Source organism: Schistocerca americana, chromosome 2, assembly GCF_021461395.2.
Source record: "Schistocerca americana isolate TAMUIC-IGC-003095 chromosome 2, iqSchAmer2.1, whole genome shotgun sequence".
NCBI classification, from domain to species: Eukaryota; Metazoa; Arthropoda; class Insecta; order Orthoptera; family Acrididae; genus Schistocerca; species Schistocerca americana.
Window position 1 is genome coordinate 288,889,113 of NC_060120.1, and position 15,996 is coordinate 288,905,108.

Consider the following 15,996-nt stretch of genomic DNA (forward strand, 5'->3'; position numbering starts at 1 on the left):
TCAGGGCAGGATATTCTCTCTGATCTGAAGGCTCTGTTAATGCTGTTATTGTAACCAGAATCAAGCAAGACCAGAAGACACTGGTCAGTTGTCTGAGGGCATCAGTGGTGAATCACTGAAAACTGCGGAAAGACGAGAACAGTAATGGACGAACAATGAAGACAACATGACAAGTCCAGAACCAAATTGAGAGCATAGATGTAGCAACATCAAGAACTGAACAACACTGAATACAATGAACAGCCCGAGAGTGCAGTCGGAACATGACTGAGGTCAGGGCCCCTTTGCTGCTAGCTTTATAGCAGCAAGGCCACGGACGCCAATAGGGTGATGCGTGTGGCATGGCCCATGCCTAGTGCTGAGGGGGTGACAGCAGTGCTCGCAGATATTAGGAGCACCATCTGGTAGCTGTTGTCTTGGTCCCTGCATTCTGGCAGCCTTTTGGACTCATCAGTCTGGGATATCAGAGCATATTTGGCTACCTCCTGCTTTCCAACTGCAGTTTTGGTGCCCATGGGTGCCAGAGCTGTAGGGTAGGGACTTCTTTACATAGAACGAGTGTCAACTGTCAAAATGGAGGTACTGTTGTGCTGTTTTCTTGCATGTTATATACGAACAGAGGTATTTGTGGAGGTATGAACACAACCTTCAGGGCACTATAGGAAATAACATACACCATAAAATATTTTCATTAAAAATATTCTAGTCATTGCAATAAAATATCAGCAAAGTTAATTAAAGAATGTTCTTTTAAGCTTAGTATCACATTAAGTTATTTGTGTAACCATGCATAAAATAAGGGCAATGCAACCATACACCTGTAGTAGACTGATGTGTGGAACATAGAAACATGTAAAAGAAAACAGTATTCGCTTTCAAGCTCTTGCTCTTTTTGTCGACACCCAAACATACAGTCCTGTGGCCACAGCAAGACTGATTATTGATTATCAATTATTTTTAGCCACTTCCTGGGTTGACAGAGGTGGGGAGGGGGTAGGGGAGAATGCATGAAGATAGGAGGGAGTAGTAGGATAGAGTGAGGCAGATCTTTTGACAGATGACTCTGTGGCTGCACAACAAGAAAAAAGAAGTTCAGAGGGTAGAGCATGTAAAAGATATAGATTTATAGAATGAGGGTTAAAGGGAGGGAGGGGGGGAAAAGTAGAAGAAGATAGAGACAGAGAGAGGGGGAAGACAGAGAGAGAGAGAGAGAGAGAGAGAGAGAGAGAGAGAGAGAGAGAATGGGTGCATGGAGATTGGGGGAAGAGTGATAGGAGAAGGCAGTATATGATCAGGACAGGGAAAAAGAGTGATGTGCACAGAAGAGAGAAGGAGAAAGGTAAAGGTCAATGAGGCTGGCCAGGAAAAACTGCCTTCATAGCTCTTGTCAGCCCCTATGTGTTCAGAGTTATGCCATCTGAGCTGCGTAATGCTCCAACCATCTTCGAATATATGATGGACAACTTGGTGTGCCCTTCCTGGCACAAAGTAACAATGCGGACGCAATTGAACTGCAGTATTGACCATCTAGGCATGGCTGAACTACAGACAACACGAGCTGTGTACCTCATTCCTGGTGGAATGAATGGAACTGATCGGCTGTTGGACCCCGTCCATCTAATAGGCGCTGCTCATGCATGGTTGTTTACATCTTGGGGCAGGTTTAGTGACGTCTCTGAACAGTCAAAGGGATACAATATCCACAGTCAATGACTATCTTCAGGAGTTCTAGGAACTGGGCTGATGAAAAACTTTTTCTGGTGTGTGTAGTATCCAGTGGGGCAGAAATGGTAGCTCATCATCCCAGCCCATCTACGACCTGCTGAACTGAAGTTTTTCTACAATGCTTCCACATTTGGTCACCCAGGATTTGTGAATACTCCAGACAGAATCAGGTGTAATTATCACTGGCCAGGCCTCTACTGATTCATTAGACACCAAGTGAGCCACTGTAAGAAATGCCAGTGATGGAAGCATATGGTGCTTTTACCTCTGGGGCATCTGGTACCAGAGCCCTTCCACTGAACTGGAAGCATCATCACCCGTTACACAGTCACCAAAGTTGTGCTGACTGTCAAAGCTCTGAAAATTACAAAGTTTCTTGTAAACAATATAATTTTGAAACATTGACCACCCATTGTGATGATCTTTCGATTGTGGAAAAGTTTTCCATTTAAGACTGTCAGAAGTAATTTCATGTAGTGATATCACCCACAGGTTAACTGCATACCATTCTAAGACGAATGGCCTCACAGTATGCTTTAATGAGGTGTCAATGGATGTGCTTTCAATGTGTGTTGCCATCAAATAGGGAGATTTACATATAATACAGCCACATGTGATATTTTGTATACAACACCGTGAAGCAAATGACATTACAGGTTTCACACCATTCTTTCTGCTCCACAGTTGTAAGGTTGAATGACAATGGATGCACTGTTGCCATTCAGTTGGATGATACTCAAGATGACTATGTGAAACACCTCATCACCAGGACCAAAGAAGCAAGGCAGCTGGCTCACATAAGAATGCTGGACATCCAGGAGAAATGCTGAGAACGCTATAACGCCAAACACTGGCAGGTGAGACACAGCCTGGGAGACTGCGTATGGAATTTACACCTGCACTGAAAGGGGGACTATCGAAAAAGCTACTAACGTACTACTTTGGGCCATTTCGTGTCCTTCCTGGATTGTCAGACATCACATACAAAGTGGAAGATTATGACCCTTCATAAACAACATAGAAGGGCAGAGGTGTCACCCATGTGCACCATATGAAGCCGTACTACCATCCTGAAGTGCAGATTGACAATGGGGTCTCCTTGTTCAAGGAAACTGAAGACCTGCTCAATGATCACAAAGCTTCAGTGAGAGGGGCTACCTCCAAAGGCCTCATAGTGAATAGGATGTGACAATACAACTGGAATCCGAGGTTCCATCAATGCTGCCATACAGAGGACCAATGACAAGATCTAAATCCAGTGTGGTGTAGCCAGCTGGAGTGAGACCTTACGAAACACCCAAACACCAGGCCTCTGTTTCTCCAGGAGAGGGACCAGTGCTGCAAACTTTGCTACATGCAGTGTGATGTAGCAGTTAGCATCGCTGGTTGGTGTGTTGTAGGTTGCCAGTTCAAGGTTGACCCTTCACAGTTATTTGTTATTTAGTACTTATCAGTTCTAGAAGGTCCTCAAAATTTCTTATGTTTTTAATGTTTGTGTATCATGGAATATTCTCTTTTGTGTAAATAGCTGCACTCTCCATCCATGAGTTCAATTCTTTTCTGGCTGTACATAATAAACGTGCTTGCAGTGCTAAGCCTTGTACTTCATTGATGACCCTGCTTTCAGATTTGGACTTGATTGTGGTTATGACATGATAGTATCATACATTTGTATGTTTTGTGTGTATGTTTAAGATTTTTTTTACTTATATTCCTGTCTACGTGGTCCATTTCACTTAGTCTGTGGAAGGGACTAATATTTTTTTTAAAAAATATGTATTCTTATTTTATGACACATGCTATTTCCTTGAGGAACTCTTGACTATGGCTCTGTTGAGCTGAAAGTATAATTAATTGAATCAGGTAAAACCTGTTCCCTTGTCATTTCCCACACTTTTTTTCTATCTTCACACTACACACACACACACACACACACACACACACACACACACACACAATTCAATGTATTTTAGGTCTGTTACGAGAATTCTTCTACATGTTGCCATTTTTGCCTCAGATTATTTGTGTGTGGTATCCCTACCTTAAAATTCCCCCTGCATTCCCAGCTACCCCAATCATTTCTCATCCTCCACCTACACCCTACCCCTATGGCAGATGACCTGCTCATGAACAGTGAGTGTCACCATGGAATACATATGTTTAAGAGTCGATGCACATGTGACTGGAAGGATGGGGGAGAAAGAGAGCGTGCTAGAAATAGTATGATACTTAAACTATGAAGGTAAAATGGGCCACTCATTAATCATCTCCTGGTGAAAAATTGTCATTGTGTATATGAGCACAGTTCACACTCATAAGTTAAAGAGACATAAAACAGCAGACGCTCTTTGGTTCCACCTACTTTCCTTGAGGAGAAGTGAAAGAGATATTGGGGAAGGTTAAACGAGATGGTCAGGTCAGTGAAACCCTGAGGTCTGTGTGTGTGTGTGTGTGTGTGTGTGTGTGTGTGTGTGTGTGTGTGTGTGGGGTGTGTGTGGGTGTGTGTGTGTGTGTGTGTGTGTGTGTGTGTGTGTGTTTGGATCAGCAGTTCTAAACATTTCTCCTCCTGAAGACACATACTGCCCAGCAATTCATTAGTTTTCTCAATTGAATTCTCCTGTGGTACGGCTATGTCTGTTAAGAAATCTGTTAAATATGTATTGCAGTTTTATGCTTTCTTTTTTTTGCAGATGCTGGATATGATTCATCCAGCAATACCAGGAAAAATTTCCCTGGCAGATCTAAAGCGCTGTAAGATGACACCTATATTTTTTGATACATTTTTTAATTTGGAAAAATATTTGGATCACGAGCAGAGGGATCCATTTGCTTCCCAACGAGATCATGATACTGATGGCCATGAAGTAAGATTTTCCTCCCTTGCCTACTTTTATATTATTTTACAATAGTAAAGATAGATTTCATTAATATAGTGTACCAGAGATAGATAATTTTTAAGAGATGTGCTCACTACAATGGTTGAGCTGCAATAACAAGTAAGTGATAAACTGGTTTTTATTAATGACTACATTTAAAAGATTTTATTCAGCTGGATTATTAAACTGTCATTTAATTTATTAATTTACCACTCTCATACTTAAATAACAACACTTTTTATTACTTTAATAGCTGTCTGACTGGGATCGGTACGCAGCTGAAGAGTATGAGCTTCTTGTAGCTGAAGAAGGGGGCAATGAGCAACAGGATGATCTGTGAGTAAATTTTTCTTGCTGTGTAATGTAATATTGTTTGTTTATTCATTTGTTATCAGAATCATTTTTGTACAGCACATGCACATTGTGATGTACAGAACGTACATTTGATACTGGACAATTCATAGTGTGGGATGATGGTTTGATGATGTGAGCTAATTTGATGAGGATTTAAAAACATGGTTTTATATAGTTATTATTTATTACAGTTTTATTTTAGTTTCGTGTCCCTCTCACACATATACAAAACAAATACCTGGCATAGTTACGGATTAAAACTTATTACAAGGATATTACAGTTTCTCATTTACGTCCCCACTAGTCCACTCTCCTCTCACTCTCTGACACACACACACACACACACACACACACACTCAAAGTAAAAGACACAGTTTTCGTAGTTGGAGATGGTGTAAAAACAAAACTTTCTTGCACATCTTGCCATGGCCACAGGAGTGTGCATTAGGTGTCTGTGTGTTTTCTGTGTGTATTATTGTTGGAAAAGCAGCTAGAGTGTGAAAGCCAGCGTGAATGCAGTTTTTTGTTATGTATTAGTATGCTCCACATATTGATCCGCTATAGGAGAGTGGTTGCCTTTTCCTTATTTTACATATTACATTAGTGTTTATTTCTTTTACAGAAATCATTCCTGCAGTTGATTTTGTACTTCTTTCCACACATATTGACCAAAAATTTGGATACAGTGTAAAAGCAATGATCAAGCAAGAAGGTTTTTGTACTTTTATTAAACAATGTCAGAGACTTCCTGTTTTTATATCTGATGGCAAACTGTTGTAAAGTTGAATGCTTGGTTAAGTGGTGAATTTTTAAAGACAGAGGTACTCATTTTTTGAACACGGAATTTCATCTTTTGTCTTGTACCATTCACATTTTGCTGAGTTTTGCAATATTATTTTTTACAAACCTATACATTTCTAATACATAGACATTCTTTTGGAAGAAAGATCTGCAACTGTCAGTTGGCTTTGCCCTGTTCATTACTCTCACAGCTCTCTTCTGATTGAGGAGCATGTCTGAGCTGTGTTTAAAGTCTCTCCAGAATATGGTACCGTAATGCACTACACTATGGAATTGTACATAGTAAGCAGTGTGAATAACCTCCGGGCTTGTGCATTATGCGAGGATGCACAAGACATAGCACTCTTTGTTCAGCTTACTATTAGCTTTCCTGATGTGTCTTTACTATTGCAAGTTGTCCTGGATCCACAGGCCTAAAAATCTTTTTTCTGACATTTTCAGAGCCATGTAATTTCATACCAGGCATAAATTTCTAGTTTCTCACAGGAAAGTTGAGGAAGGTGATTTTCTTTGTGTTGACTGTCAGATTAGTTCTGTCAGACCAATCACCCAACTCACCTGCACTGTCAGTTATGGACTCTTTGAGCTCTTGGACATTTCTACTAGTAAGAAGGATACTAGCACCATCTGAAAAGTGTGTGCTGGTAGTGGCACTCATGTTTATATTCATATTTATTCACCTTTAAACATTTTACATGTAATCGGTGTCATATAATAAAAGTTACAGAGACATTGTGTACATCTAAGTATACATATATTTGACAAGACAAATTGCCTGCATAATCTTATATTTCTAATTTTGTAATATATATTCCTTTCACAAAATGTACCGTCAAAATTTAATATCATTTATTACACTCTCTTGAAATTCTTGAACTGTTTAAAATACTTTACTTTTTATCCATTTTGCTACTTTTACTTTAAATTTATCCAAGGGCATATAATGTGCACTTTTGGGTAATTTGTTTAAAAATGTGGGTGCTAGATACTTATAACTGCAGTGAATCTTTGATAGTCTGGCAAACAGGATGTCAATTGTATGTCCATTTCTTGTGTTATGTGAATGCATTGCCATCCTAAGGTCAAAGTTATTTAAAGTAAGTTGTTTATGTAAAGAAGGAACAGAATTGTTCCAGGTATTGAGCCTTGTGGCACATCTTGTGCAATATCACCATAGTTGGATGATATGTTTTGATATGTCCTTGAACATTGCATTTTATTGTTTCCTGTTTGTGGAACATGAACTGACCCAGTCTGAAGCAGTATGTGTAGTAGAATTTTGTGGTGTATGACATCAGATGCTGTTCACAAATCTTGGAAGATCCCAACTGCTTTTTGTCTAGAGCATCTAGGATGTAATGTAGGTGCTCGTATATAGCAGTTGTTGTGGGTTTATTTCTCTTGAAGCCATGCTGAGCATCAGAGAGAAGCTGGTTTCTTCCAATAAAATTAATTAATCTTTGATGAATTAATCTCTCCAGAAGTTTACCAAACACAGGTAACAATTATATGGCTCTGTAATTTTGCACATTAGTTTTTCACTTTTCTTTAAAATTGGGACAAATTTTGCCACTTTCATACAATCAGAAAATATTCTTGTCATTAACCATGAATTGTACGCATTAGTGTGTGGGGTAGATATTTTTTATGCTGTTTTTTATGATAATATCATGGATTCCATCAATTCCAATCAGTAGTCTATTTTAAGGTTCTTGTGGTTCATATAATTTCATCAGCAGTTGTTTCCCAGAAGATCGTAAATTCTACAGAAGATTTTATTTTGTTTTGTCTGTTGGATTTGTATTAGTTGATACTTTGCAGTAATTTTTATACTTTGTAGTAGTTTCTTTACAACACTTCGTAGTAATTGTGGAATATATTTGCAACTTCTCATGGGTTAGTGACTCTAGGATTGTGGATCAGAGTTTTGGTTACATGTTCGTGAGACAATTGGTTTTTCTTATGGTACTCCACACTGCCTTTGCTTTGTTTGAGGATGTTGCCACACACTATCATTTGCCATTCGCTTGGCTTGTGATATAACTTTCTCCAGGATGGACTAATAACAATATTATGAAAAGGATAGTTGCTACTCACCATATAGCGGAGATGCAGAGTCATAGATAGGCACAACAAAAAGACTGTCAGCAGTAAGCTTTTGTCCAAAACGCTCTTCATCAGAAATAGACAATGTACACAACAAACATACTCACACAAACACAACTCAGAACGCACATGACCACAGTTGGTGGATGCTGAGGCTACAGTAGAGTCCATGGTCAGGTGTGTGTGTGTGTGTGTGTGTGTGTTTTGGTGTTGGTGTTGTCTACTTTCAACAAAGGCCTTGCTGGCCGAAAGCTCATTTTGTGAGTCTTCTTGTTGTGCCTGTCTGTGACTTAGCATCTTCGCTATATGGTGAGTAGCAACTACCCATTTCATAATATTTTCTGTCTTAAGTATTTTGACTTATTGATTAACATAACTCTCCTGAGAGACGGTGGAATTATTATTTTTATTTTACATTTTTTATTTATTTATCATCAATTTCATCAAATCTTTGATCTAGGAGATCTAGGATATAGACCCAAGCTTATTTTGTACAGTAATACACAGTTTTAAATACATGCTACATTACAGTAAAATTGATTCAATATCATAAATAATTTTAAACACATAATAATCATTCCATTTTTCTGCTGCTATGAAATCATTGAAAGTTTTCGTATTTTCACTCCTGTAACTTCTCACTTTATTTGTGTATTTTTTGTTGCAGCTTGAAGGGAGTACATTTGTAAAGTAGTAGAGGACTTAGGCATAGTGAACACTATAGCCTGTATTCAGAGGTTTTATGGTCTAGTAGGGACAGTACATAAATATCTGGCCTAGAGTTGTTTTGATATGATTTTTAAAGGTGGGGGAAAAATTAGTGTAGCTTTCAGACTGAATCAGCTTGTGAGAGTCACTAGAGGTTCTCTCACATATTTAGGTATTATAAGAACTTTGAAGCGTAAGTGGTCTTAATTGAAGAGTTTGCCTAGAAATGTTACTTTTTATATGAGATAATCACATTGATTTTACAGACAAAGTCAACTGCAGTTATCCTTGAAGTACACTCCAGAACATACAGATTTAAGTAGGGGGGAGATATTGGTAGAAATGAACTGGGGATGTGCAGGTTTTGTGCCATACCTGGATAGTTCACTTTATTAGGGCACTGCCAATGTAAGACAGTGTCCAGGTTTGGATACCAGTCTGCACACAGTTTATTGTGACAAGCAGTTTCACTAAAATATATATTAATGACTTGCCATTCTATATTCATGAAGATGCAAAGCTGGTACTTTTTGCCGATGATACAAATATAGCTATCACACCCAACAGACAAGAATTGACTGGTGAAATTGTAAACGATGTTTTTCAGAAAATCATTAAGTGGTTCTCTGCAAATGGGCTCTCATTAAACTTTGACAAAACACAGTATATACAGTTCCACACAGTAAATGGAATGGCACCATTAATAAATATAGACTTCGATCAGAAATCGGTAGCTAAGGTAGAATATTCAAAATTTCTAGGTGTATGCATTTATGAGGAGTTGAACTGGAAAAAACACACTGAGGATCTGCTGAAACGTTTGAGTTCAGCTACTTACGCTATTAGGGTCATTGCAAATTCTGGCGATATACATCTGAGTAAATTAGCCTACCACGCCTGTTTTCATTCTCTGCTTTCATATGGCATCATATTCTGGGGTAACTCATCATTGAGTAAAAGAGTGTTCATTGCACAAAAGTGTGTAATCAGAATAATTGCTGGAGCTCATCCAAGATCCTGCAGACACTTATTTAAAGAGCTAGAAATCTTCACTCTAGCCTCACAATATATTTATTCACTTATGAAATTTGTTATTAACAATCCGAACGAATTCAAAAGTAATAGCAGTGTACATGGCTACAACACTAGGAGAAAGGATGATCTTCACTACTCAAGGTTAAATCTAAGTTTGGCTCAGAAGGGGGTAAATTATGCTGCCACAAAAGTCTTTGGTCACTTACCTAATAGCATCAAAAGTCTGACAGATAGCCATATAGCATTTAAAAGGAAATTAAAAGAATTTCTTAATGGCAACTCCTTCTACTCATTAGATGAATTTTTGGATATAGTAAGTGGGTAATTTTAATTTCCCAACCCCCACAAAAAACAAAAAAAATATTGAGTGTCATGTAATATTTTGTGTAATGTAATATCTTGTATAGGCACCTTTTATTAACCTGACACATTCCACATCGTTACGAAGTGTCGTATTCATGATCTGTGGAACAAGTACTAATCTAATCTAATCTAATTAAAACATCTGACAGTCAAAAATTCAAGAGAAGCTGGGGCCAGGGAATTAATAGAACTTTTGGCCGGGAGTACTTTGGGACTGTATGATTTACTAAGTAAAAGCTACCTACTCAGTTCAGAGCAGATACGGTCTGGGTAGAATCTATATTACTAAAGGAACAGTAAGTTAAAAGTATTTTTGAATGAAAATTGAATACTGTTGCTGCAGTTGGCTGATAGTTAATTATATACCTTCAGAAAAAATCAAATAATGTCATATGTTAATAAAGGCAGTTGCAGCAGATGAATAAGAATTTTATCATTTCATTACATACATAAAAAAACATTGATTTAATGTAAAGGACACTCATCAGTACAAGTCATGAATTTACCGTATAGGGGAGATGCTGAGTTGCAGATAGGCACAAGAAAAAGACTGTCACAAAATAATCTTTCTGCCAGTAGGGCCCTTGTCAAAAATGACAAAACACACACACACACACACACACACACACACAAAACCTTACGCAAATGCAATCCACACATACGTGACTGCAATTTCTGGCAGCTGAAGCCACACTGCGAGCAGCAGCAGTGCATGATGGGAGTGGCAACTAAGTGGGAGCAAGGAGGAGCTGAGGCGGGCATGTGGTGGGATAGCAGGATGGGGTGGGGGATGGTGAAGTGCTGCTGGAGAGTGTGCAAGGACGAGGTGGAGAGAGGGTAGAGCAGATAGGTGCAGTCGGGAGGTTGATGGAGTGCAGGGGAGAGGCAGGGGAAAGGGGGTAGCGGAAAATCAGAGAAGTAAAAAGACTGTGTGCATTGGTGGAATAATAGAGGGCTGTGTGGTGCTGGAATGGGAACAGGGAAGGTGCTGGATGGGAGAGGACAATGACTAACAAAGGTTGATGCCAGGAGGCTTACGAGAGCATAGGATAATTTGCAGAGAGAGTTCCCACCTGCACAATTCTGAAAATCTGGTGTTTGTGGGAAGGATTCATGTGGCACAGGCTGTGAAGCAGTCATTGAAATGAAGGATGTCATGTCAGGTGGTGTGCTAAGCAACACAGTGGTCCACTTGTTTCTTGGCCACAGGTTGTCGGTGGCCATTCATGTGGACAGAGAGCTTGTTGGTTTTCATGCCCACATAGAATGCAGCACTGTGGTTGCAGCTTAGCTTGTAAACCACATGACTAGTTTCACAGGTAGCCCTGCCTTTGATGGGATACATGATATTTGTGACTGGACTGGAGTAGGTGATAATGAGAGTGTGTATGGGACTGGTCTTGCATCTTGGTCTGTTACAGGGATATGAGCCATGAGGTAAGGGGTTGGGAGCAGGGATAGGGATGTACAAATATATTGTGTAGATTTGGTAGATGATGTAATGTCACTATGGGAGGGGTGGGAAGGATAGTGGGCAAGATATTTCCTGTTTCATGGCACAACGAGAGGTAGTCGAAACCATAGTGGAAAATGTAATTCAGATGCTCCAGTTCTGGGTGGTACTGATTTATGATGGGAATGCTCTTCTGTGGCTGGACAATGAGACTTTGGGAGGTGGTGGGAGACTGGAAAGACAAGGCACTGGAGATTTGTTTTTGTACGAGGTTGGGAGGATAAGGCCTCAGTGAGACCCTCGGTATATTTTGAGAGGGACCATTTGTCACTGCAGATGCAATGGCCATGGGTGGCTAGGCTGTATGGAAAGGACTTCTTGGTATGGAACGGGTGCAGCTGGCATTAATGGATTTAATATGGACAGAGATATTATGTAGCCATCTCTGAGGTGGAGGTCAACATCTAGGAAGGTGACTTGTTTGGTTGAGTAGGACCAGGTGAAGCAAATGGGAGAGAAGGTCCTTTGTGACAGTCTTTTTGTTGTGCCTATGTGCATCTCAGCATGTCCGCTATGTGGTAGCAACTGTCTTCTTCATAATATTGTTACATTCCATCCTGGGATTTCCATTGTTTGATTTAAGTAGTATATTTGACACACATACAAAGTGTCAGAACCTAAAGTAATCCTATTGTACAACTAATGGTACAAGCTTATCATATTACTCTCTAAAAGAATTCTATCCTTATTTAAAAGTTCTGTAACTGAATAATAATTTTTTGTGCAAGAGTGGCATGTAATTTTGTTTACAGCAAACCTAGTTTCATGCTGTGAATATTTCTCCTCCTCCCACTTTTTTCCCTTCTCTGATGGGCCAACTAAGGCAAATTTTAATTCCTTATTCATTGTTGTCTCCTTTTCTTCCAGTATTCAGTTATCTGTCCACTATGTTTTTTCTTCTTGTCTTCTGATCACATCACACCATTTTAATTTATTACAAATTATATGTAAATTGAAGGTGGAGGGGGCATAAAGGAAAGGAAAGGAAAGGCAAGGCAAGGGAAGGGATAAGTGATGTCAGCTGCATCAGGACATAACCCAGAATCAGTGGTGATGAGTGAAAATGTGTGCTAGACGGGAATTTGAATCCGGGATCTCTTGCTTACCAGACAGTTGCATTAACCACTGTGCCACACAGGACACAGTGCTTATCGCAACTGTGTGGACCATCTGAGTATGCCTCATGGCTGGCCCACACACCCAGCAAGCACCACCTGTCCACAGTCCCTGTCCATTTCCTCCGTGCCCACTACTATGAGATTCCCGCCAGAGGTAGGACATAGTGAAATGTGAAATGTGTTTTATTCCTCTCATAATGTACAAAATTTCAGAACATATGTCTGATGTACTGGAGACATGTCCAGGTTACAATTAGCTTATTTGAGGTTTTGTCACACTTAATAATACTTTGTGGAGAATTTCCTTATTCAAAATTTGTCAGACTTCCAGCATTTATGTCTACTATAACTATCATAAATTTTTATTCCATTTAAGGGATCCAGCTCAAAGTATCACTTCATCCTTCGTGAAATCTTCCACAGAGTAGCAGCATCGTTCAATTATAAAATCATGTAGCCTTTTTTTTATCTTCATATTCATTATGTCACACTCTTTTATTGTGTTGTGAATTTTCATGGCTATATACTGAGGAGCCCGAGCATGCAGTTTTAAGCAATGTGAGGTGAGCATAAAGTTTTCTTTATGCCTTGTGTTGTATGAGTATTCAAAATTATTAATATTATTATTATTTTTAATAGTTCAGCTCTGCTGTGTAGGAAAAGAACCATCTCAAAGATGTATAAAGTGGGGGCAGTTTATATTTTTAGGTCCTTAAATAATGGTCAACATGATGTCCTCGACTGTGCAAAGCACATGTTGCGAATGATTCTTTTTTGCAACTTTAAAATTCATGTAATGTTACCCCAAAAAATTATGCCATATCGAATAATAGATTCAAAGTAGCTATAGTATGCTATTTTACTGGTGGCCGTATCAATGGCACAGGCTAAAATTTCCATTGCAAATGCAAAGCTGTTTAATTTATTTGCTATATATTATATATGAGAATTACAGCGCAAAGTTCTAGGTTTATTCCCAGGTATCCGACTGAGTCAAGTTCTTCCAATTTTTTATTGTTGTGAGTGGTACAGATTTTTCAGTTTTTGACTGGTTTTAAAACTCATCATGTGGGTTCTTGAAATGTTTAGCCTTAAGCCATCCACACTGAAGGAGGTGGATCCATCGCCAGTCTGGGCAAATCAGTTATATGAATGCGTGGTGTCTGTTCTTTCACATGTGTTCTGGATGGTGCAGTGGTTAATGCAACTGCCTGATAAGCAGAAGATCCTTAGTTCTAATCCTGGTCAGGAACACATTTTCACTCATTGCTGCTGATTTCACATTGTGCCCAATGCAGCTGACACCACTTACCCTTTTCCTTTCCTTTCTCCCCTCTCCACCTTCAATTTACATGTAATGTATCACAGCTGAGGATTTAAACATGTCTGAAAGAATAGACACCTTACATTCATATAACTGATTCACATAGATTGGCTGTGGATCCACATTCTTCATTGCAGATGCACGAGCATATCTGACCTCCAGTGGGAATCTCAGAGTAACGAGCATGGAGGAAATGGACAGGGTCTGCAAATAGGTGACACTCAGTGGGAAAGTGGGGCGGCTGTGAGGCGTATTGAGATAGTCTGTGCGGTCTGTGATAAACACTATGACACTATGACCCGGGTTCATTTGATAGTATAACCCTCCATTTCTGCTAGAATGTTGAACTTTACTGTGTGACAATCAACATTTCAGTGAAATGTCAGAGTCCAGTACCTCAATTTGAACTACACGGAGAATATATAATAACTAGTTACATGTATGTGCATATTCTGAAGAAATATTTGCAGAGTATGTTCTACTTAATTGCCTCCATTGTATGGTATCTACTTGGTAACTCTGCTTTCAGAGTCATAATGATGAAGCATCAGTTTGTGTGGAGACTGTGACTTTTCATAAGGTGTATACTCTCCTTCCATTTTCTGGCAAAACTGTCTCACAGTCCATCACCTCATATAGACAACAGCAGAGTTGACATTTAAAATCTTCATAATAGTTACTCCACAACAATTTAACTGTCACCCAGCCCCATGTTTATAAGATTGGCAGCTTGAGTTTGCTGTCCTTCACTGCCCCTCAAAATGAATCATGTCATGTCACACCCATCCTATTGCTTCCGACACAGGTTGCCGAGGTGTACTGACGGCAAAAATATTGTCATGATTGATGAAATTTTATTAAGATTATTTTGAATTCCTCCTTAATAATACTGTCATGGAAACCAATTGCTGACAGATAAATTATCTTCTTGAAATTGAAAGTGTGTCGCTCCAGTAAGCAGAGCTCGTCCAGGGCCAAGTAATGTTCCTGGCTGAGGCTTATATTGTGTATATATACAGTGTAACAATAAACAATGGGAAATCCAGGACAGAGTATAACAATATTATGAAGGCCTTGTTGGCTGAAAGCTTACTTCCTGGCAGTCTTTATGTTGAGCCTATCTGCGACTAAGCATCTCCACTATATGGTTAGTTGCAACTATTCTTTTTATAATATTGTTATGCAGTGTAACTTATGGTGATTCAACACTATGTCTGTCCAATGTAAGACTTGCCACATTTGCAAAGAATGTGAGAGACCCCAGATATACAAAGCCTAAGGTCATGTTTTATACACCCAGAAGATTTTATTTTTCTAAGTGTTCAGAAGATGGGCTTGAACCCCTTCTTATTTGGAGCTCAGCCTCTTCTTGCAGAGGCTGTGGTAGCATGTGATAGGAAGGCAGTTCCCTGGTCTCTTCTTTTTTCATCATTGTCTCTAGATCTCAGTGCCCTCAGCATCCTCTGAATATGTTCCATCCTTTTCCAAACAGTTGAGCTCCACTGGTAAGTTATCTTTGTCACATGAAGCCCTTGCCTGTGCATTAGCATCTTTGGATACAGATCTCTCTCATCCTGGATAATGGCAGATTGTTGCTGGCTGTTAGAACTCTGTGAGAGTGGGTTTTCTGTATATCGCATGTCACCGAATGCAACTAGGTTTCTTCTGCACATGGACACCCAGAAACAGGAGGCACATTTTTTTTTTTTCAATCCCATGGTGAATTTGATTTTTAATTAATATTATTTTGGTGGTTGAAGAATTTGCTGAAGGAGCCCCTCCCGTATTGCCACACCAAATAAGAATCGTCTGTGTATCTGTAGAAATGCTACAGTGGGCATCACACTGTGTAGTGTGATTTCTTCCAGTTCCACCACAACAAGTGGCAGAGGAAAGGTCACTGGAATCCCATCAACTTACTAATAGTAATTCACATTATCAAGAAAGTATTTGGTGGAACTGTGCTGAATAGTGAAGTGACTTCAAAACTCACTAATATGCTGCCATGATGCAGGTACAATAATTAAAAAGTTTTTGCACAGCATGGAGGATAACTTTGACTTTTGTACATCT

General features: G+C 39.3%; 1 protein-coding gene across 1 annotated transcript in view; it reads left to right on the forward strand.

Annotated features, from left to right (window-relative positions):
* LOC124593964 overlaps window positions 1–15,996 on the forward strand; it is a 341,740-nt gene that overhangs the window by 286,559 nt on the left and 39,185 nt on the right. The window contains exons 9-10 of the mRNA XM_047132311.1: window positions 4,416–4,589; window positions 4,855–4,937. Coding sequence (XP_046988267.1) covers window positions 4,416–4,589; window positions 4,855–4,937 — 257 coding nt within the window. The remainder of the gene's footprint in view (window positions 1–4,415; window positions 4,590–4,854; window positions 4,938–15,996) is intronic.